We start from the raw sequence: 24,561 nt of genomic DNA, 5'->3' as shown, positions 1-24,561 counted from the left end.
CACACGCACCCATAAAGCTGCTATAACAGGTATGCTAAATAGACTTAATGGCAAATTTGCGTGAGTGTGTTTGTGTTTGTGTGGGGGATGATGATAACGGAGAGCTTTATGAATTATCCTCCTAACACTGACATGTTTATTGTGGCTATTTTCCTCAAAAGGCCTGATTCAGCACTAACTTTGCTGGCATTGTTTCTCATTTGCACAGTGAATTCAAGCACGGATTTGGAAATTGAGTGTCAGAAACTGTAGCCAGTAATTATATTTTGCAGTATGCAATGCTGGAATGTTATTCCAAACCCATTTTTCATTTTGATCCCTTAACTGAATACTAGTATATTCTAAATGATTCCATGCATTGTGTAAAATGATATTCTGTAAATGTTGAATTGATTTAACAAATAAAATGACAGAATTGTAACGAAATATATTGTTGTTTGTTTGATCTTTAACATTAACTCCTTTAATAATTCCTCAGTTAAATGAGTAATATCAAATATTCTGTCTGTTTCATTTAATCAATTCTAACAGATTAAAATTTTGTTTTATTGTATTATTTTATTTTTCATTGCATAATTTGCATTCCATAATTTTCTTTGCATTTAGTTAAATATTTCTAATCGAATTAGCTGATGAAATGATAGTTACTCCAATCATTTCTTTGCCATTGTTTTTTATTCATGACAGAGGGAAATAGTGGCAGTGACAGAAAATGGAAGACAAGGACAGGAAGTGACATGAGCTGGACTTGCATTGACCACCTGAGCAGCACAACTCAGAAGTCATGTGCACTAGTCTACGGCTCTGACACAACATTAAATTCTCTTTTGTGAGTGCTGTGTTCCGGCCTCTGTTGTGTTCTTTGCGTGGTAGCTTTATTATTCCATTGAAATATGTCCTAAAAGTGGATTTGATATAAGTCTCCACATCATCTGTGAACAAACTCCCTATCTTCAGTGAAAGATTCTGTCATTGAAGCCTGCTGTGGGACAGGAGGAGCGAGCAACTCTTTGTGGCCATGAAGACATCTCTGTTCAATGTGATGCTCGTTGAGAAGCCCCCCTGCTGCTCTGTAAGCCTTTTGGAGGCTTCAATGAATTTTTTTTTTTTTTTTTTTTTTAAGACTTGCATTGCGCTCTGAAGTAAGTTTCAAAAACCTGTGTGTACCGAGTGTAGAGTTGGGGTGGGTCAGCCTGTTGAGATTTGACGATTCCTCTGCCACAAGAAGTTCAAATGGACTTGCATGAAGTGTGTATAAACAAGGTGGTAGGAGTAAACATGTTTACTTAAAGGTACACTACAGAAAGTTTTTCTTTAGAAATGAACAAGAGTACTAGTATGTAAAAATGTTTCCTTTCCAAATAACTTACTATTTTATGTTTGAACCACAGATGGTAATAGAGAGTCCATAATTCCAGTGTGCCTTTAAAGGGACAGGTATAACATTTTTAGTTCTACCTTGGGGTCTGCTTATAATAAGGTATTTATAAAGTTAAATTTGGACCCAAATAAGATATAATTTAGTTTCTGGCTGTTTTCATCCTGTGAGTTTTTAGAATTAAACAATCAGTTTTTTTTTAGAGACCTAAGCTTTTAAAATTCCTATGTAAACTCCTTTTTTTTTTGCATGTACTTTTCAGTCTATTCTGAATCTTTAAACAGAATCCAACTGTCTTTGAATTCTATCTTACTATGTTTTGGCAATAATGTCTAATACTGGGATCCTTTACAAGTGATCTGCAGTGCAGTAGGTGCTACACACGGCCAGGAACCACACAAGGTAGGCAGATTTATTTTAAAGAAGAAATATGAAATTGATGAAAGTAGGAAAGTGACAAAGTCAAAAGTGCTTTTCGGATTTTACATTATCTTCTTACCTGAGAATAAAGAAATCGAAGACGAGCTGCTAAACAAGATTTATATTCAAAATGGTAAGCAAGTGCTTTGTATATCTGTTTTGTTTTTTCCCTTGACGTATATTCCAACTTTAAATAAATTCCAACTTTAATTATTCAGCATTGTGAGGTGTTTACTTGGAATTGCAAACATGCAGTTGTGAGTTTTTAATCCGCAATAGCGAGATATAAACTCTAAAATTATAATAGAAAAAATATCATAATTCTGAGAAGAAAATAATGACAGAATTTCGCAATTATGTTTTATTGTTTGTTTGTTTGTGGTGGGAACAAAAAACAGAATTGTGAGATGTAAACTTGGAATTGCGAGAAATAGTTAGAATTGTGATTTTATACAGTATCTCCCAATTCTGGCTTTTAAAAACTCATAGTTCTGGGTTTAGGCTATACAGTATCTCACAATTTTAAGTTGATATTCTGACTTTTTCCTTTCTGAGAATTTTCTTAGAAATGCGTGAAAAAAAAAGTCGCAATTACTGGTTACATTTTTTATTCCATGGCAGAAACTGCCTTTCTTACTTCTGCCTCTTATTATCCGGAGGAATAGACAGGTATTTCCTCTAACATAGGCACAGAATGTACATGTTAGTTTGCAGTTGACTGTTTGCGATGTATTCAGGCACAACACAGTCGACTTTCGTCACTGCTAGTTTTTTTATGTCGGTGTGGTGTGTCACAGGCTTTAGTCTTCTACCCTTGTTCACTGAGGCAGGTCTTAAGTGTCACAGCTTTCAATGACACACCATGTTGAATCATTATGACTTTCAGATCAACAGACATTCCAACCGACAGCATGACATTTTTGAGAAAGGCTGTATGGAAGTGGACACTCTCCAAAAGCCTAGGTCGCTGCCAATTACAGCTACAGAAAACGGTATGACAGAGATATGTATTGAGACATGGATACTGCGTGTGTGGGCGTGCAAATGTCTCTAGGGACACACTTTGACAGGACACCTCCAGACACGTGCCATGGCTAGAGCTTACGGACATTCGGTACATTAGCAAAAGAGAATTAATAATAAAATATGCGAGGAAAACATCCTTAGAAAATGAGCAAACTGCATCTATCTGCTTGAAGCCATCAGCAGTTGTCCTGAGGGCTGTTCCGCTAAACGCATTCATGCCCTCCGCTGAGGGCTGTTCTGTTAAATGCTTGCGCCTCCCTCCACCAGCGATGATGAGTCACAGTACCGGTCTGTCTGAAATGTTCAGTATGAATCTGGCTCAGGCAATGAAGCTGCGTAAAGAGGATTAGCTTTTCTCAAGGGTCCAGCCCTGCTTCCCTGAGATTGAGGCCTTTACATATTCCAGCATGATTTCATGTAGATTTTGTGGATCTTTTTAAGAAACAGAAGTTGATGGCCTAAGGTTTTGGCCATGCTTATCAGAAAGAAATTATTTTGTGTGTGTGGCTGTCAACATAATTTCTGCCTCTGTGTGTGCGCGTGTGTTAGCTAATGCCTGAAGAGCCAACAAATCGAGGGCAGTGTTAAATATTTTGGCATCAGACATCTGTCTTCAAAATCAGAATATCATAATATTTCTCTCTCACACACACAAACACACAAACACACACACACACACACACACACACACACACACACACACACACACACACACACACACACACACACACACACACACACACACACACAAACAAACACACACACACACACACACACACACACACACACACACACACACACACACACATTTGTTTCTGTGAATTGTGGGGACTTTCCATAGACTTCTATTACTTCTTCTATTACTTATCAAACAATATTTTCTATCCCCTAACCCTAAACCTATAAGTTATAAATAACCTGTTTGCTTTGTTACACTTTCAGATAAACATAATTTACTATTTTTTAATAGATTCTTTCCCTTGTGGGGATTGAGGCTTGTCCCCACAATGTCAAAAATGTTCAAAAGTGGTAACATGAAAGAAGTCTCTAATATTCACCAAGGCTACATTTATTTGATCAAAATGGTGTAAAAATTATGTTAAAATGATGGCAATGCTGAATTTTCAGTCTCCAGTGTCATGTGATCCTTCAGAAATAATTTTAATACGCTGATTTGCTGCTCAAGAAACATTTCTTATTATTATCAGTGTTGAAAACAAATGTGCTGCTTAATATTTCTGAGAACATAAATTGTTTCAGGATTCTTTCATGAATAGAAAGTTCAAAACAAAAGCATTCAGTTGAAATAGAATTTTTTTGTAACGTTATACATAATGCACTTTTTAACTCTTTTTACCAATTTACTCTATCCTTACTAAATAAAGAATTAAAAAAAAATCACACTCACCCCAACCTTTTGTATGATAATGTGAATGAAATTATGGTACACTGCAGTTCCATCACTTTTTGTCATATGTGTGTATATTGTAATTAAAGCTGTACGTTTTTTTATCATTTAAAAACTATAATTTACTTATAAAATATAACTAATAATATAGTTTTAATTTGGCAGTTTATTTTGGGTTTCCAAGCCAGAACTTCAAGAATATGTCAGAGCGCTGTCATACGTGTCTACCACCCCTGCTGTGCCTGTGTTACAAAACGCCCTTCAAGTTTCCAGTGGCGTCGTGCAAATGTGTTCTTGCACCTAAATTTGACGCGACTGATCGGCTTTGCACTTGACGCTGTCTGACGAGAGGCTGCCACGCTAACCATCTATGCCCTCCGGCCTTCACGAGGAGGGAACTTTTTGTTCTTTTTCACACTCTCTCAGTTTGTTCATCTTCTCTGCTCTCTATATGCTAATCTGTCCGCTTGTAAAGACATATGCATAAAATAACGTCTGAAGAAAGATACCGGTGACTCACTTAGCTTTGTGCATAACAGATCCCCAAACTCTTGTTGCTTTCCAGAGCAGGCACCTCATCAGAGTAGATGTTTGTTTCTGTGCTCAACCACACGCTTTTTATCCCAATTTGTACTAAGAAATATATTAATATGAAGTTGTATAGTATGATATGACTACTATATTTGCTATCAAACAATATTAGAGGTTTTGTATCGGTCAATAGTGGATATTTAGTTGTGTATTTCCCCTATTTTTACATTAAGTTTTGATTTAAAGGGACAGTTCACCCAAAAACAAAGATTCTGTCATCAATTACTCACCCTCATGTCGTTCCAAAACCTTAAGACCTTTACAGACAAATTAAGATATTTTTGATGAAATCCGAGAGCTTTATGACCCTGCATAGGCAGCAACACCTTTATTTTACATAGTGCTTTTAACAATACAGATTGTGTCAAAGCAACACAACTGAAACGTTCAAGACCCAGAAAGGTAGTAAGGACATCGGTAAAATAGTCCATGTGACATCAGACGTAATTTTTCAAAGAAAAGAAAAGAAAACAATTTCTTCTCTACGGTGTCAGTCTTCCACATGCGTTCGTGAGAGTACCACGATGCATGCACAAGTATATTGTAAAGACGTTTTAAATAATAATAATAAAAAAAGATTATTGGAGTACATTTTACAAGAAAATTCTTTGTTTTTTAAGCACTTCAAAATTTTACATTTAATTCAATGTCTTATCTGTTTCTTTGTAATCGTTATAAAGATAAGATACAACACAGATACAGATATTAGGAAGCAAAATAGTCAGTTCTGCCTATGAATATCTTGTTTACTTGCTACTAAGTGCCTTAAACAAAACACGAGTCACTAATGCTGCAAATCCAGTGACTAGTTCTTCCTCAAAAGTGCTCGACTCAGTACCTTGCCAACTTGACTTTAGCAGACTGGCGCACCCAAAATTTGTGTAAATCCAGTCAATCAGATTAAAATGGATGGTTTTCAGTTAGCACTTGGCATTTTTGTGTGCAGTAAGCATTAGGTGGTTCATGAACGGACTGTGGGTGGTTTGTGGGTTTGCCGCCTTGGGCTTAAATTAGACATGCTGTACCATATATCCTGCCAGCAGAATCTGCATCCTGCTCTGAGTTTAGCTGAAGTCTTCAAAGAACAAGCTCTACCTACCATTCTTAAACCTCACTTCAACCCAAACCTGAGTGAGATGCCAACCTGAAACTGAACAATGATTTCACAAAGTGTCACACATGGCATTGCTGAATCTCACCATTCCTTCACACTTAGAAATTTCTCAGGCTGTATGTAATTGAACACTTGTACACAAGTCTCCTGCTTCTCAGATTTTTTCAGAAATGACACTTTTTTTCTTTAGAAAGTTCTAAAGCTGCATTCCGTAACTTTTTTGGGTAAAAAATTATCCAAAATCAATATTTGAGCAAGTACATAACCAGCCAGTGTTCAAAACTATCTTCTTACTTTAGCCCGATTCACAACGGTTAGCTTACACTCACTGGCCACTTTATTAGGAACACCTGTTCAGTTGCTTGGTAACACAAATTGTTAATCAGCCAATCACATGGCACATGGCAGCGATGAAAAAGAGAAAATATCCAGTGAGCGGCAGTTATGTGGACGAAAATACCTTATTGATGTCAGAGGTCAGAGGAGAATGGGCAGACTGGTTAGAGAGGATAGAAAGGCAACAGTAACTCAAATAACCACTCGTTACAACCAAGGTATGCAGAATACCATCTCTGAATGCACAACACATCGAACCCTGAAGCAGATGGGCTACAGCAGCAGAAGACCACACCGGGTGCCGCTCCTGTCAGATAAGAACCGGAAACGGAGGCTACAATTTGCACAGGCTCACCATTCAGATGGTAGGGTCAGAATTTGGCATAAAGAACATGAAAGCATGGATCCATGGTGGTGTAATGGTGTGTGGGATATTTTCTTGGCACATTTTGGGCCCCTTAGTACCAATTGAGCATTGTTTAAACGCCACAGCCTATCTGAGTAGTGTTGCTGACCATTTCCATCACTTTATGATTACAGTGTACCCATCTTCTGATGGCTACTTCCAGCAGGATAATGCACCATGTCACAAAGCTCAAATCATCTCAGACTGGTTTCTTGAACATGACAATGAGTTCACTTTACTCAAATGGCCTCCACAGTCACCAGATCTAAATCCAATGGAGCAGCTTTGGGATGTGGTGGAATGGGAGATTTGCATCATGGATGTGCAGCCGACAAATCTGCAGCAACTGCGTGATGCTTTCATGTCAATATGGACCAAAATCTCTGAGGAATGTTTCCAACACCTTGTTGAATCTATGCCACAAATAATTAAGGCGGTTCTGAAGGCAAAAGGGGGTCCAACCCGGGACTAGCAAGGTGTACCTAATAAAGTGGCCAGTGAGTGTATAATAATGTTTTCTAATTTGAGTGGTACGGGTAGGTTTTCGTGGGAAATTCGAGCATGTTGCTGCGTCATTATGTCATGTCTGTAAACATAAAGATTTTGTCCCGGCTACTAGGCTATCGCATGTGAGGATCCTGCAGGTGGCGGATCGTTTATAGCCTTTTCTCACAGCAGCTAGAATAATTAAATGTCAAAAGATCATTTTGATAGCAGATTGTAATCCAGAAAGGATTATATGAAACACATGTGAATGAAATTAAATTATTTTCCAGTTTTAAATGTGCTTCTGATTACAGATAGCCTGGGATTACACAAGATTTGTATTTTAAAGACAACCAGTTTGAAGGCAGCATTGTTTGCTTTTTGGGTTAAAATAATTTCTTGGTATGAAATTGGAATGGTATGACAATTAGAGATTAGACTGTACAGAAATTGAAATCTACACACTTAATACACATTATAGGCTACTCATAGTCACGCAAAGCTGATGTTGTTAATATTAATAATCTGAGAATAAAAAAATAACAATAATTTGCACGGTTTGATGTGATATGAGCTAATCAGACGTTAAATTAAATCACCATTGGTAGCACGATTTATTGTAATGCTTTTTTCCTTAGTTGGTCAGAACAAACTTGGCAGACTTGTTACTTGTTCAGATGACAATGTACAGTGAAAATTATTATTTGGGTCATATATTTCAAGACGTAGGCTAGAATCAGTGAGTTCAAAGTACAATATCAACACCAGTGTGGTGACTGACTGCCACACATACTCCTCAAAACATCAAATTCATCCGCGCTGGAGCCGTGCCAGAGTACAACCCACATAGAAAGATAATTACGTAAGTAACTGCAATTCCACATTTTCAAACAGAGATGGCGACAAAGAGGCAAAACTTACGGACTGCAGCTTTAAAGCTGCAATGGGAAGTTAAAATCTTTATTGTGCAAAGGATTTTGTGATTTCTTTTTATCTAGCACAAAAACAACACTCAAACAATAAAGCATGTAAAACTGGTGGAAGAAAAATAAGAAAAAAATCCAGTAAGACAGCAGTCGGTCTCTGGTAAATAGTTGTCTGTAGAGTCCAAGAACAGTTGTTTGTGTGTTTCATATTGTTTTATAAATCTTCACAGATCAAAAACAAACCGCTTCTCCCTTCTTTTCATCTCTTAACCTTTCTTTTCACTCTCATGCCATCATTTAGACATCCCTGAAACATTAATGGACTTCACTTATGTTATTATGAAGGCACTTTCTGATCAGTTTTGTTTGATTGCGTTACTTGCCCCTGGGTAAGTCTGTCTACATTTATTAAGGTCCAGAATTTTTTTTTAAACAGTACAAAAAGAAAATAAAAAAATAATAAAGCCAGCATGAATATGAAAAAAAAATCAAGGACTTGAAGTCAGTTTTTTACCCAAAAGAAAAGAGATGCTGAGTGAATTTAGATGCTCAGCTTTTAGATGCTGAGTGAATAAAGGACAAATTCAGTTCCCATATATGAATGTGCTCATAAAAATTTGATTTTGAAATTTTTTGTTGCTAAAAAAAACCCCCTAAACTAGCATTTTAATTGGACCTCAGGGGGGAAATTTAAATAAAGCAGTCATATCATACATTTTTATATTAAAACAAAAAGGGAAGTTGTATTTGAATATGGCACTTAATTCACCAAATAGATTTTTTAATAACCGGTTTCATTTTCAGGTTATAAATGTAACAAGTTAGCTGGTTGACTGAGCTTGGCTGCATGTTTTGACTGGTTATGATGTTGTTTTGACTTTTATCTGTATGCCAGATTTTCTTCAAAGGAATAAGAAAGATGTTGTTGTGAAAAATAAGAGGTCATGAGGTATTATTTTTACATTTTGCTATAAAGGCATCACCATTTTTTACTTCATTCTTATGACATAAGTGGATCTAATGTGAGCAGCTCTCAGCTAATTAGGATACTTTCTTCTTTCATCCATGGTTTTGAGAAATGGTTTGGACTCTCGGCTAATGAGCTTGTCTTAATCACACATTCCATTGTACGTAGACATGAACTGAATACTTGAAATATTTAATTTATTCATTGTTCCTTATCCAGTGGGGTGGCTTCGTTCTCCTCAAAGCGTTTTCTTAAAAAAGAATGCTGTTTTTTAAAGAATGCTAAAAGTTTGTAGCCTCCTACCATACAAGACAGTGTTGTTTGAAGATAAAAGAAGAAGAAGAAGAAGAAGAAGGAAAAAAAACTGGTCGGTTAAGTGTTTTTGCAGGAGGGAAAAGAGAGGGAAAAGTTGTAGAATTAACTGCAGTCTTGTGCTCTAATATTAATGTATGTCCACAGACGTCTATTTCATCTTTTTTAATAATGATATGATTATATCAAATTGCATTAGAACCTATCAGCTTGTGCCATCTAGAGTTTCATAACAGAGCTATATTCACTTAGCAGCTTTAATTATATACAGTACAGTACATTTCTGCAGCTGATTTTTATATTTTTTGAATATTATAGTATGTGTAGCATTTGGACCAATCAGACACACAACTATTTGTTATATTTAATAAATAATATCTAACGCCCCCTCATCTAACCAAAGGATCTATGGACCCTTCCCCCAAAATGCATCTAATACAGTACCTCAAAAAGGCAGAACAGACCTTTGGTTCCATAGCAACCAAAGACAAACTATCTGATAACACTAGTTTTATGGCTCAAAGGAATGCGGGCAAAGCAACTCTTAAAGGCATAGTTCACCCAAAAATGAAAATTTTATGTTTATTTGCTTACCCCCAGGGCATCCAAGATGTACAGGTAGGTGACTTTGTTTCTTCAGTAGAACACAAATTATGATTTTTAACTCCAGCCGTTGCAGTCTCTCAGCCGTATAATGAAAAAAAATATTAAAAAAATAAAAAACATTAAAAAAAAAAAAAAAAAAAATGCACAGACAAATCCAAATTAAACCCTGCAGCTCATGACGATACATTGATGTGTAACGACACAAAACAATCAGTCTGTGCAAGAAACTGAACAGTATTTATATTGTTTTTATTTTATTTTTTTTGTTTGTTTTTTACCTCTAATTCACGCAATGTCCGAACTGTTATAACTCTTGTGAACGCGCTTCACAGCAGCAGGCACCTGAGGTATCTTCTTCTTCTTCTTGCTTTATTGCAGATCGCAGACTTATAAGTGCATTACCGCCACCTATCTCTCAAGTGGACCATTGACACTCCTAATTGAGATAGTAAATAGAGTGTCAATGGTCCATTTGAGAGATAGGTGGCAGTAATGCACTTATAAGTGCGATCTGAATATCAGATCTGTTATTATTTCTCTACTCTTTACAGCTTAAGCTTGAACCCTTTTTCCTATGCCCACTGTATGTGTGTGTGTGTGTGTGTGTATGCTAGACTAGTTTAAGTGTTTAGGTAGTTAATAAAGTCTTACTTGAGGTTGTTCATTGTTTGCTCATAACTGGAGTCCCTAATCATGCAGATTTTTGCTACATGCTTACTGTAATATTGTACAGTAAGAAAGTTATTTTCCTTAACCAGGAAATTAACGTTCTTAGAATTGACAGACAGTTGACACTGAGATGTCAAGTAAATATTTTCAGCAGATCTTCCAAATATTTATAATTAATTAACTAGTTATGATTAATTATGCATGTTCCCCCTTTCAGCTGATTCGCTGCATATGTTAAATAAACATTTTTTAAAATAGCATTGAAAATCCTGAAATAACTGAAAAAAATCGAACACTTGTGAATGCACAGTTTGTATATGTGACCCTGGACCACAAAACCAATCATAAGTAGCATGGGTATATTTGTAGCAATAGCCAAAAAATATGCTGTATGGGTCAAAATTATAGATTTTTTTTTATGCCAGAAATCATAATAATATTAAGAAAAAATAATGCAACATAAACATACAAAGAAAATTACAAACAATAAACATTGCTAAGAACTTAATATGATTAGTAATATGCATTGCTAAGAACTTAATCTGGATAGCTTTAAAGGTGATTTTCTCAGTAGTTAGATTTCTTTCTTATATATATATATATATATATATATATATATATATATATATATATATATATATATATATATATATATATATATCTATCAGATTTCAGATTTTCAAATTGTTGTATCTCAGCCAAATATTGTCATATCAAAATGAACCCTTATGACTGGTTTGTGGTCCAGGGTCACATATGTCACACATGTTATTTATATGAAGATCCAATTTTTACTATTAACTAACTATTCACTGTGACTTTTGCCTCAATAAACTCTTAATTACTCCTTATTATTAATTAATAATGTAGTCATTAATTTTACAGTAGGTATTGGGTAGGATGTAAAAAAAGGATGTAAAATATGATTCTGCAGGATATATGCTTAATAAGTACTAATATGCCAGTAATACATCAAATGGGGCATGCATAAGAAGGTATTTTGTAACTTGTTGTACCACTGGAATTTTTATGATTTTTTTTGAAAACTGAAATCTCTCTTTCCCCCTTTTCATTGTATTATATTAACTGCATGGAAAAGAACAACCCTTCTCCTTTTGTGTTCCACAGATGAGATTAAGTCATATGGAGTTGGAACGAGATGAGGGTGAGTAAATGATGACAGAATTCTCAACTTAATTTTATGGTCGTCTTAGCAGAACACAGCTGTTAAATCAAACCGAGGCAGTTTCTGTTCTTCTGCCAGTTAAACAGTAGGTGGATCAGCAGAGCTCCGAGCTGCCTGCTTTGGGCTAAATCAGATCTTGGTCTAGATTCAAAACGCAAAACAATCTGCTAACCACTGAGCCTCTGGGCAGGTTCTGACACAGACAGAGAGGATCCAGAAGGCTCCGGAACAGATGGAATATTGCTGATTACTCTTCTAATTCTAATATTAATATCACCACGGAAAACTTTTCTGAATCTTTGAGCAGGGCCTTAATCAGTATGGTAATACCGCTCCTGGTGATATATGATTAGTAATGAGGATGCTGATATGGGCCATTCTTCATCCTTTCTGCAAACAAATAAATGTGGCCAGCTGGGTGACTTATGCAAATACTGTAGAGGTGCTCTAAATGGCATAAAACAGCTCAGGTTGTCTGACTTTTGAAGCTCATGAGTGATCTTGTCTGTCTGGACTCATTTAAGACTGAAATCTGACTCACTGAAATGTGAGTTTATGAACTGTCTGCAAGTGTAATGTGTATCTGATGAGCTGGAAGGGAACTTGGATTATTAATATGGATAAATTGACCCACTGCATTAACGCATGATAATAAATTTCCTTCATTTAATTCCCATAATCCTCATAAGACAACAGAAGAATCACTGCAAGACAGTATAATCAAAATTTCAGGCAAAATGGTACACGATGGTCCAATCGTCCTTAAATATGACGTGAGTAGTTATCCATGGAGAGTTTTTGTTTTTGTTGCCAGTGAAAAGATTTGTGAGGATTATTTTTATGCCTTTCTGCCAGTTTAAGGAATATTAATGTCCTACTAAAGAGAATGGATATGATAATCAAGTATCTATAAATAAAAATGAAATGAGCACAATGATTTGATGATTTGCTGGGCTTTCTGTTGTTATTTGGGCCCTTCTGTAAACCCTTATGTGTGTGTTGGTACAAAATTAGTTCGTCCAAACAAAACTATTTTAGTCTCAGAGAAACATCTGTGAAAATCAATGAGAACTGAGTGAGATTTTTTTAACTCATTTTGAACTCACATGCACTCTGCACTTTTTGCACGATGCAATTTAAAAAATAAAAACATGTTTGGTGGAACTTTTCAGCCTGTATTGGATTCAGTGTGCGGCTTCTTGTTTTTTTTTTTTTTAATCATAAATAACCATAAATATTTTTACAGACAATGAAAATTAGTGTTACTTTTAGGCTCTGCCTGCTGCTGTTAATGACCAATTACAAATGATCAGTGCTGGGTAGATTGCTTACAAATTGTAGTCCATTATTGATTCCAAATTACATGACAAAAATTGTAGTAAGTAATGTAATTCATTACATTACACATTGTATTTTTTATTACTTTTAGATTACTTTTGACCTAACTCATTTATCACATTGATTTAAATAGCATAATCTTGTACCATATTGATATAAAAATACAAAGAAAAAGGAAATTAATTCAATTCATTGTTATTTTAGATGTAAAGATTTGAAAAAAATTGGAAGAATGAATAAATTATGAATTAAAAATTAATATAATCTAAATACAAAAACATGTAATCAATAAGAAATAAACATAATATAATTACGCTTAATTTAAAATTTGGCTCTTGCTAAATAAAATTACTCAATTTTTGGAATGTGATTACGTAATCCAGATTACTTGTAATCAGTTACTACCAGTCACTGCAAATTACACACAATCATTATACAGATCAGATAGTCATCTTATGTATTATTGGAAAGAACTGGTTTCGATTGCAATAAGCACTTTTCAACAAAGTCTCATTTATTAGCATTATAGTTAATGCATTATCTAAACATGAAATACTGTAAGCAATGTATTTTTACGGCATTTATAAATCTTTGTTAATGTTAGTTGATTAATAAAATACAATTCTTCATGTTAGTTCACAGTACATTAACTAATGTCAACGGATACAACTTTCGATTAAAAAAATTATTTGTACAGTAAATGCTAAAAACATGAACCAAGATTAGGAATGCGAAAAGTATTGTTTATTGTTACGTCACTGCAGATAAAGGTTTACTTCTCCCAAATTTGGTGAAAATGTACTCACCTTCAGGCCATCCAAGACATAGATTGTTTCTTTATCAGAACAAATTTGGAAAATTTAGCATTACATCACTTGCTCACCACTGGATCCTCTGGAGTGAATGGGTGCCGTCAGAATGTGAGTTCAAACAGCTGATCGAAATATAAAAAAAAAAAAAAAAAAAAAAAAAAAAAAAATCCACAATAATCCAGCTTTCAAAAAAGTTTTCAAATCTTTATGGACTGAGAAATGGATGTATGGATGGATAGATACAGAAACGTTACAAACGTGCTTCTGAAATTAGGATGTATGTAAATATATACATATTATTAGGGGCTTTCACTCCAGGGGAACGTTTTCATAGTTCCTAGAACTATTGGTGGAAGTACCCGCTTTTTGATGTGTTCCAATGTTGTAGGGATTTTCTCAGTTTGGGAGATGCATGTGATGAACCATGTCTGAAGCTCTGCGTCAGTGATTGCATCGAGCTCCTCTTCACCACAATTGTCTTATAAAGACTCTGAGCTGAGATTTAGGCTCTCATTTTGACTTTGTTCTTTTGTTCCCCTCTTTCTCTCTGTCTCTCTCTCTTTCTCTGCGTCTCTGAGTTAAGCGTTGCCTTGACTTGACAGCACAGTGGATTTAGAAGTACTAAGAGAGGATCACATCGAAACTTCTGGAGTCACTTGTTCAAATCTGGAGTCATTGAGCTCACGTCAGTGAAAGGAGTGCTGGGAATTCTGTAAGAGCTCCTCACTGAGGCTTTTTAGATGACACTTTAGAGTTCTCAGCATGCCTGTGCTCTCATATACATGAAAGGACTAAACTGTGCTCTTCTAGTGAGAAACATATTAGAGAAGTGACATTAAACTGATGGTATTTAACAGAGATAAACCCATAGGATAGTTTTATCACTCAGAGGTTACTTTCTGAGAAAGTCTGTAAAGCAACTTGGAATCAGTGCCAGTCAGGGTTTTTTTTTTTTTTTTTTGGTATCGTGTGTCAATAAAATAATTAGGCTGCTGTTAAAACAGTATTATATGGAAACAGATACATTTATAGATTTTAACTTTCTATTTTAACAGTTTTTTATTTACTTGTTATGTAATAATAATAGTTTTTTTCCCCCTTTTTTCTGTTTCCTTTTTTTCCTCTAAACTTGTATCATACTGTATCTGTCAAAAAAAAACAACAACAAAAAAACTAAACAAAACAATTGTGTGTTGTTTTAACATTTTAAATGTATTTATTTTATTTGCTTACTATTAATGGTAGTTGTAGTAGTAGTAGCAAATAAATAAATAAATAAATAATACTTTATATATTTTTATTTATTTATCTATTTATTTTCCCTTTCTCCTGGAAGCTTTTTCTGCTGAGCCTTGGCTTGGATAATTTAATCTTGAAAGTATTTGATGAGTAATTTTCAGTTCTTATTGAAATCACTGATTTTTATTCTAGACGTTTTTGAACACAATTGATTTTTGTCCCCTGAATCTCTTGAGGAGAACTGTGAAGAGGAAACTAATCAAACTTAAGAGTGAAGAAAAGGTATTACAATTGAGATATTACAAAGGTTTCCTTTATGACATTGCTTTTCCATGTAAAAGTTTTGTAAAAACAGTAAGCTCAAAGGTGCATCTCAAAACAGCTGGTGTTTTGCGGTATTGCATTATTGTGATGTTAGTGTATACTGTACCTTAGGGATGGAAACAGATGGTTTCTGGTTCGATTCCCACAAAGAACGAGCCATTAGCCACCTAAGGCATTTGATCCCAAATGAATGACATTCTTCTAAGGCAACATTGTGTGAAAAGTTAAAGATGTAATTCATTTTGCTGCATCATACTTTGTCTTTGGCCATGCACTGCCATCCCCTACCTGTGGAAGGTGCTGCTATCTCACCCATACCATCACCTCCTCCTGTTTTTCAATTTCTCAGTTTTCTCTCTTTTCCTCATCAGGCCTTGTCATGCTGCCAGGTGTCCTTGGACTGAGAAAGAAACTATTGAATTAGTAAATAACCAGGATAAAAGGATTATAGAAAGTAAGAGGTTTAGGAGAACAGGCGACATTAGATTTATGATTGATCTGGGAGGCAGGGACTGACGGAGGGCAAGAGGGATTCAGTAGGTAGACAGAAGAAACAAAAGAGCCCTTTCATTTCTCTTCACATACCTCTTTTTTTGTCCCCACCTGCCTCCTTTCCTGCTCAGACTCATTTTTTGAAGTGTCATCAGCCCTTTTGCTCCAGGACTCCATGAGGGGCAATCCTTCGCCTCATTGTCCTCTTGCGTTTTAATATGCTTGTGTTTAATATGCTTGTATTTAATTAAACACACATTGGGCTGCCCTAACGAGAAGCTGGAGTATATAGCGAATAAGGAATGCAAATCTCCAGAGGCTAAGTGCTTTTTGTGAAGACTAGAGTTAAAGTGAAGTGTGTGTTTCCACACCACTAGCCTCACTTAATGGACCTGACATATAAAGTGTGTTATCAAAGTTTCATGAACCCCTTCTGCTATTGGTCAGTCAATCAGATAGTCCCACCCCCAAATTCATGCCATTAGTGTCACGGCGTGATAAAGGACAGGAGGCAACTGCGAGTAATAATGATGTTTATTGACACTATGAGATGATGACCGGCTCCTGGAGAATGACGCAGGGACCTTGATGGCAGCACAGACAGGTGAGTAGATTCCCTTGAGTGCGCTGATAGAACTGGTGAAGACCCGACGATTCCCTTGAGTGCGTTGGTGGAGATGGTGAGGAACAAACACTCCCCTTGAGTGCGTTGGTGGAGTGGGTGAAGGCAAGATATCCGTAAACAAGGTTGTAATCCAGTGACGACCGAACAGGAAACAGAGCAAGAGGCAGGAACGCCGAACAACGAGTAGACATACACCACGCGGACCTCACACAACGATCTGACAAACAAGAGACGAAAGACCAGGCATTATATAGGCTGATGTAACGAGCCGCACCTGCCGCTGATCAGCCGATCAGCGGTAACACCCACATGAAAACAATTAACATGACGTCACAACAAACCAGCAGGAGACGGTGCTGCTGTTGTTGGGCTGGTTGTGATGCTCAAACAACCAAAGCCATGTTTTGATAGCAGAGACACAGGGGTTTATACTTTAGGAAATCAACTCTCGATTTGACTGCAGTTTTGGGTTTTGTTTTCAGGGATGGCAAGCAAGGGTTGGTTTATGTGAATGAAATGAATAATTTAATTATTAAATAAATTCTGTATATGTAAATAATTTTATATTAGAATCTAGCTATGTACATAATGGAATATTAGTTATATACAGGCTATATATGGAATATCATACTTTTATCATACATTTGTGCAGTATCTACATCACTGTTGAAGAGTTTGAGCTCAGTAAGGTATTTTTTATTTTTTATTTTTAAGAAATTACTTTTTTTTTCTCTCTTTCTCATCAAAACACCAAATCAGCATATTAGACTGATTTCATGTGATACTAAAAACTGGAGTAATGGCTGTAGCAATAAATTACATTTTAAAATATATTATAATTATATTATTAACAGAATACAGTTATTTTGATTGTAATAACATTACACAATATTATCAATATTATTTTTGATCAAATAAATGTATACTAGTATATTTTTTTAATTACATTTTACTGTAAATTTTTACAATTATTTGTAAAATTGTATTTATTGTATACCTTTTATTGGAGTCATATGACAGGAATGTATTCTACAGTTCATTTATTGTGGAATAATGTTGAATGTTTTACAAACTAGTTTTTAAAAAATACTAGGCAGTAGGCCATTTACAGTATATACTGCACTTCATTAAGTATATTTCAAATAGCCACTGTAAACTGCAAACTATTTTTGTTTACCTTCTATTTTTTACTTTTTAATAGCATGTGAGACACTATAAAACATTGAAAAGTTTCATTGTTGTCACGCGACTTTATATGTTGCATCTTTAATTCGTTCATGGTGGTAAGTTAGAGATAAAAAGTTATTTTGGATTTTTAATTAAATTTGGTGTAAAAATTTCTCAAAAATCAAGTAATTGTTTAAAAAAGGAGATTGGCGTTTATGTGCCAATCTGAAGATAGATTTGGGTGCATTACATTGTGGGACACTGTATTTTCACACTGTATTGTGTATGCATAGTCTGGAAAATGCAGAAGGTCATCCAGATATTCCATGCACACAGAAAATTTGCTAACTGTGCACAGAAATGTTACACGCATGGACTGCTTTTTCAGTCAATATCATGCTGTTTGCAGACTTTTAGTCATGTCTCTCTCTCTTTCTCATTAAAATATTGGAAGTTTCACTAGTAGTTATCATGGGAATAAGCATAACAGAAAGAGAAGGTCAGTTGCTTTGGAAAGAGATTCAGACTGCTGATATTTCCTGTAGTTCAGAGCCTGTCTGTACCGCAGTCTTGTATAAAGTTCTTCTCTTCGTGAATGACAAACCAAAACTCGATTTTATCCCAACTCTGAGACCACTTTTCAGAAGGCAATTTTTCCTCACAAGTTCCATTACCAATCTCCCTGACCTTCTGTGTCAACCATTTTTTGTCCTGAAACAGTGTCATTTTGTTCTTCTTTGTACTACATGTGTTCCTGTGGCTCAGTGGTAGAGCATTGTGTTAGTAGCGCAAAAGGTTGTGGTTTTGATTCCCAGGGAACACATGTTAGGTAAAAAATGGTAGCCTGAATGCACTGTAAGTGGCTTTGGATAAAAGCTTCTGCCAAATGCATAAATTTAAATGTACATTGACCACGTCCACACCGCACATTTATGGGAGTGACAACTGCATTTAAACCCTCGAAACTGTGATATTTAGTTTATGGAGGCAATAAAGTAGGCAGGTTGCTATATTTTGGTATGCGGCTTATTTCCAAGTTAACGAATTTGGATTTGAGATTTGATTTCATGCAATGCACATACAGAAAAGACAACTCTGATGCACGTTCAAATAAATCATTAACAAGTATTTGTTACTTCTGTAAATTACTGTAGTATGTGTGTGAACAGAACAGGATTAAGCACTAAAAGGTGAATTGACAAACCAAATTGAGCTGTCTGTTTCTTGTGTGAGGAAAAAAACAAACAAACAAGTGAACACAGTTGAAGTGTTTTAGCTTTTGCCCAAACTACAGGGGGCGCTATAGCAGGTATTAGCATAAACTCATATTCCTCTACACTCATTTTTTCCATTTCAGATCAGCTACTCTCATAATGTACATGGCTACAGTTTGAGCAGGCTTTACTGTCTGTCTGGGTGACAGAATTCCCCCTCAGGGTTCAATAAGATATGTCTGTCTGTTGAAAGAAGATGTCCTGCAAGTCCCTGAAGAAATTATGCTTGAAATATATATCCATTCAATTATTCCCACTGTGTGTGTGTGTGTGTGTGTGTGAATAGGTAAAATATATGCAACGGAGAAAGCGCTATATCTTATCTGCCTTTTATAATCAGAATTTAAAACAGCCTAGAGATTTAATGTGAAGTAACTCCAGAAAATGAAAAGCTCTGTCTTGTGTGATCGTTTCCCTGGTTAAACAGTATCTGATTTCTACTTTATTTTGTTTTCAAGCAGGATCCAAACAGAGTCATCCAAAACCATCAGCATCTTTAATGTTCTTTAGAAACAGCTTTTGAGTCTGGTGGTATTTCATAACAGACAGAAAGTTTGAGTTATGAAAAAGGGAGGAAGAAAGATGAAGGACAGACCAAGGAATACGAGGAAGGTTGTTAGTATGGTGCACTTGTATGTTTAAAATTGCAATTTGACGACAGTGTACAAAGAAAAAGTACATGAATACAAAATAACTTCCTCCTTCCCTCAACAATGTCATACACATAGTCTTTTGTCAATAAGTGACATATATTCTCAAACAAAATAAATGTTCACATTGGACATGTCATAATATTCTCAGTTCACTTTTGAATAAAGGTAGAGAGTCTTTGAGGAAGGACAAGGTAGAGTTGGTGGAAGTGCTATTACCCCACCTGTCCAGAAGGGGGCTCTGTGACTTTTTCCATTGACAATATAACTCAGCTTTAGGATCCCAATACAGACATATGTTTGATGGCTCCACAGCAGCAGGGGTCAGAGACAGAAAGTGACAGACAAGTTTTATTTTTTTATTTTTTTTATGGCTTGCAAGGATTATTACCTCAGAACTTGTGTTGACTTTTTATATGGACCGTTTCACAAAAACCTGGACGAGAATTGGCATTTTTGGACAATGGGTTCCCTCTGGAGTTTCTAATGGGTTTTTAGAAAGTAGTTTCTGATTTATAGGTAAAATAAGGCCTGTGTTCACATTTTGTTCTATAACTTTTTATATATATATTTTTAAAACTGCTAACCAGTGGCTACATAAGGCCTACAGAGGTTGTTTGACCTGTTGAGCATCTAAACTCACATACTTGTAGTTGCAGTCCTTATTTATCAGCTTATTTACAAGGTATTGATAAAACAATCATTGATGTGGGTGTGACTATGTAAATTATGTTCATAGAACAAGTCTTTTAATGTTATTATTTGGTACTTTAATAAAGTTTAGTCCTCCTCATGTCATTTCAAACTTGTATGCATTTATTTTCTGTTCATTTTTGGTGAACCATCCCCTTAACATACAGTATTTACTACACATTATAGCGTGTTTATTTATTCATTATCTTATTTTTTTATTTACTTTACTTTTTCTCTAAATTTTCTTCTCAGAACTTTTGATTGCATACTCAGTCGTGGTCCCCTAGTCCCCAAACCCCAGTTTGGAAATAAATGGTCTAATAAATTCCGTCTGTTAGATATAATGTGAAACTATAACATTTCATTTCTGTAAACTGTAATCAACTAAACTACTGTTACCACATACAAACCGCATATATAATTCTTTTGAATAATAATGACAGATGTGTAGTTTAAAAAATGTACAATATATACAGATGCACAGTGTTTGCACTTTACTTCATTAGTGCTATTTATAATGTCAAGAATATCTAACTGTTTGAGATGCTTTTCTTTCTCCGTAATGGTTTAAATCAATAATCGCTAAAAAACTGTTAAAAACTTCCTGAGGGAACCTATGGCAAATTACCCTTCCAGGTTAGACTTGACCTCTGTGACTGAACAGCTGTATTTCTCCCTTTGTGAAATTTGCTGTTTCATTTTCCCAAACTGTGCCATTTGCAGATATGAATGTAGTGTTGGTGTTGTTTCCCTTCTAGGTTAGCACATTATTGCAGCTGAGCAACAGATAATGCATGATGCTTTTTGCATGAGCTCCACTTGACCTTTTCATGTCTTAATAACTTTTGTCTTCCGGTTTTTATGCAAAATACTATCTTAAGGACACAATCAACGAATAACAACACACACAAACCCAAAGCCATCCCATAATCCTTCATCTACTTTCTCTTTACTGACATCGCCAGCATAGCAGCTTTAGAACAGTAGAATTTGAGCTCTTCTGGTTTTGTTGGATCAACCCTGTTAGCATTTGTTGGGGCTGTGTGAACCAGCTTTAATGTGTGAATATTGCAACTGCAATTATATTTCTTATATGTAAAAAAAAAAAAAAAAAAAAAAAAAAAGAAGTCTCGGAACCAATCCAATTGGTCTCTTGTGTGCTTGGCTTTCATTTTTCTGTTGTCAGGTGCTAAAGGTGTTAACAACAAACCTCCCATAGAAACCGCTGAGATGCTAACGGGTTAGCGAAGCAGCCCCTGTGTACATTTGTGTAAATGCTTGGTTTATGTATTTCTTTCACACTCTTCCGCCACCCTAGGCCACAGCCTGTGTGCAGGTCAAAGGTCGGGACAGGGATTCAGTGGTTTTAATGGTGATGAGCTTGACCACAATGAGCTCCTAATTATTCTGCAGTGGTGTGTTGTACAATTTAATGTAGTTAACAAATGTATTTATTTATTTTTTGTTATTGAATATGCCCTGGAGCAACAGGAAATGGTGATGATTGAGGAGTAGTCCATTTAGTGTCATGTCTCTCTCCCACAAATCCCAGAGTTTCTTTCCATCTCTGGTTTGGTTTAAATTCCAGGCCTGCAACTTCGCACAAGTCCTCTGTCCTTTGAAAGGGGCTCACATGTACACACAAACGTACACACACACACACACACACACACACACACACACACACACATTCACACAGAAGTGTAGGAGCCAGAGTAGACACACACACACACACACACACACACACACACACACACACACACACACACACACACACACACACACACACACACACATTCACACAGAAGTGTAGGAGCCAGAGTAGACAGAGGGCTGAGTTTGTTCGGTAAAACCATTAGTAGATGCTTCCACAAGGCTCAGCGGAAAATAAAGGCAGTGAGACACACCAATAAGCAAAGAGGGATGATGAAACAAGGTGCCAAGAGAGACGCCGCCCTGCTGTTCACTCTTTGCACGCCACTAGGTGGACCCACCGAAGTCTGTGGGATGCATTTGTTCTTTCGTCTTGGTTTTGATGGGTCATAATTGTCGTCCGATTCCTTGTTGGCTAACTCCTTTAGGTTATACACCTCGTTCTGAGCATTGCCCTTGCGGCTTCGATGCCTTGTGCAGTTCCTGTTGCGTCCCGACTTGGGCGTTCGAGGAAGTGATGACGGGGAGGTGGGGTAGTATTGATCCTGATGTGGCAGGTGAGGATGATGATGATGATTGCGCGATCGATGATGATGATCTTTCTTCAGTGACACCCCCACGTCCCCCTGGCTGGATTTGCTCTGGTGGAGTGACTCCGAGCCTGTACAGGAGGGCAGCTCTTCTTTTGTCAACCGTTTCAGGTCCTTTCCCGTCAGCTCCGGTGGAGCCATGCATATTAATGAGGAGGTGGAGCCACGGAAGCGCCGCAGCCAATCCCAGAGCGGCACAGCCTTGCAGTCGCACTCCCAAGGGTTGTCGTTGAGCCGCAGGTACTCCAGCGCTGGCAGCTGAGCCAAGCTTTCGGCCGGAAGTTCAGGTAAAGAGTTGTTAAACAGGTAGAGAGTCGTCAGGCGGCGCAGGTCATGGAAAGCCTGTTTGTGAACCCACTGGAGCCGGTTTTGATGGAGCAGCAAGCGATCAAGGGCCCCCAGGCCACGGAAAGTGTTCTGGTGGAGGCTCCACAGCCGATTTCCATGCAGAAATAAATGGCTCAGATTCAGAAGATCAATGAACATGTCATCCTCAAGAAACTCCAGCTGGTTGTTCTGTAGAACGGCAGATAAACACCAACAGTCAGTAACAGGCACAGAAAAAACAAGTCACAGATATGAATATCCAAAGTGACAGTGTTATTGTTTTTGTCTTTTGATGAAATGTCCTAGCAAATTTAGTCAATATTTCATCATGTTGTATGGATTCATTTTAGCCCGTTTTACTCTGACTGAAATCATGTTGCGACAAAACAGCTCAATCAGCACAAATAACTATGACTGGACCATTTGAATGAGAAAGCATTGATAGAACGCTAAAAATATTGTTAGTGCATTGTTTATATCTCTCAGCAGTAGATGTGTTTGTATTTGAAAAATTACTTGTACATTTTTTTTATCATTTAAAATAGCTTAATCATTAATATTTTTGTCATTGTCTGAGAAATAAATAAAACTGCAAAACGTATTCAAGGAAAGAAGCAAATCAAATCATGCAATTGCTTCTGTGTGCTTTTCATAAGGCAGTTCAAAGATGAATCATAAAATTGTAAGACCTTGGATATTCATACTGGACCATATTAGATTTTCCCTTTTCTTCCATGTTTTCCTTTCATAAGAATCTTTTCACAATCCAGTGTGCCTTCAATATACATGGTGTTCTCAGGACACAGTGGGTTGAAGATAAATATATTTATAGACAATATTTGAATTCTTTACCTCTGCATTGGTATTAATGATGAATAGGCATGCGTGACAGTGCAGGTTTTGCAAAGATTGGTATGAGAGCAATTAATGTGTGTATTTTTAATTTTATTTTTTTATTAGAAATATGGAAGTAATTTCCATATGTATGCCAAGTTACCCCTCACAATAATCCATTCTCATCAGTACTCCTCTTTTATCAGGTTATGAGCTATATGGGAAGCTAAATACTGTGAAAGTGGGGCAAAAGAAGCAGAGCGGAAGGCACTGGAAGACTTTTTTTCTCTTATTTTAAGCGATTTAAAAAAATTAAGGACATAGAGGCTTTCATGTCAAAAACATTTTGGATTGTCTTTATTATTTGAGCCCTTTATTGCACTATGATCTTTATCAGATTAACCACAATATCCATAATCTTGAATATACTGTTTGACTATAGCCTTGAGAAACCTTATGAAATGTCAGAAACACTTAACCTTAAACATAAATCAAATTCCAAGAGTCGTGTGCCCACAATGTTCCGAATAGTATGTTTCCTTTTTTTGACATTTTCATTAGAACAAAATATAGTCTCTGGTCATCATTTTAGTGCAGCACTTTTTGCTGCCAAGGCTGATATTGAACATTTTGAGCAGATCTTATCTGGATTTATTTGGCAAGTCAGATGATTCCTAAGCAGCAGCTCAAACCGGGAGCACTGCCAGTCTAA

General features: G+C 36.2%; 1 protein-coding gene and 1 long non-coding RNA gene across 2 annotated transcripts in view; one reads left to right on the top strand and one right to left on the bottom strand.

The window, feature by feature from the left end:
• Positions 1-24,561, top strand: part of LOC122138731 — a 58,899-nt gene that overhangs the window by 31,259 nt on the left and 3,079 nt on the right. The window contains exon 5 of the long non-coding RNA XR_006155758.1: positions 11,774-11,810. This is a non-coding gene — a long non-coding RNA (uncharacterized LOC122138731). The remainder of the gene's footprint in view (positions 1-11,773; positions 11,811-24,561) is intronic.
• The window catches only part of LOC109097716 (reticulon-4 receptor-like 1), a 107,119-nt gene continuing 102,142 nt past the window's right edge, over positions 19,585-24,561 (bottom strand). The window contains exon 3 of the mRNA XM_042732943.1: positions 19,585-23,204. Coding sequence (XP_042588877.1) covers positions 22,323-23,204 — 882 coding nt within the window. The 3' untranslated portion in view covers positions 19,585-22,322. The remainder of the gene's footprint in view (positions 23,205-24,561) is intronic.

The sequence above is a fragment of the Cyprinus carpio genome, chromosome B10 (genome assembly GCF_018340385.1).
Source record: "Cyprinus carpio isolate SPL01 chromosome B10, ASM1834038v1, whole genome shotgun sequence".
Taxonomy (NCBI): domain Eukaryota; kingdom Metazoa; phylum Chordata; class Actinopteri; order Cypriniformes; family Cyprinidae; genus Cyprinus; species Cyprinus carpio.
The sequence above is the reverse complement of the archived record's forward strand: the minus strand, read 5'-3'. Positions and strand labels throughout refer to the sequence as shown.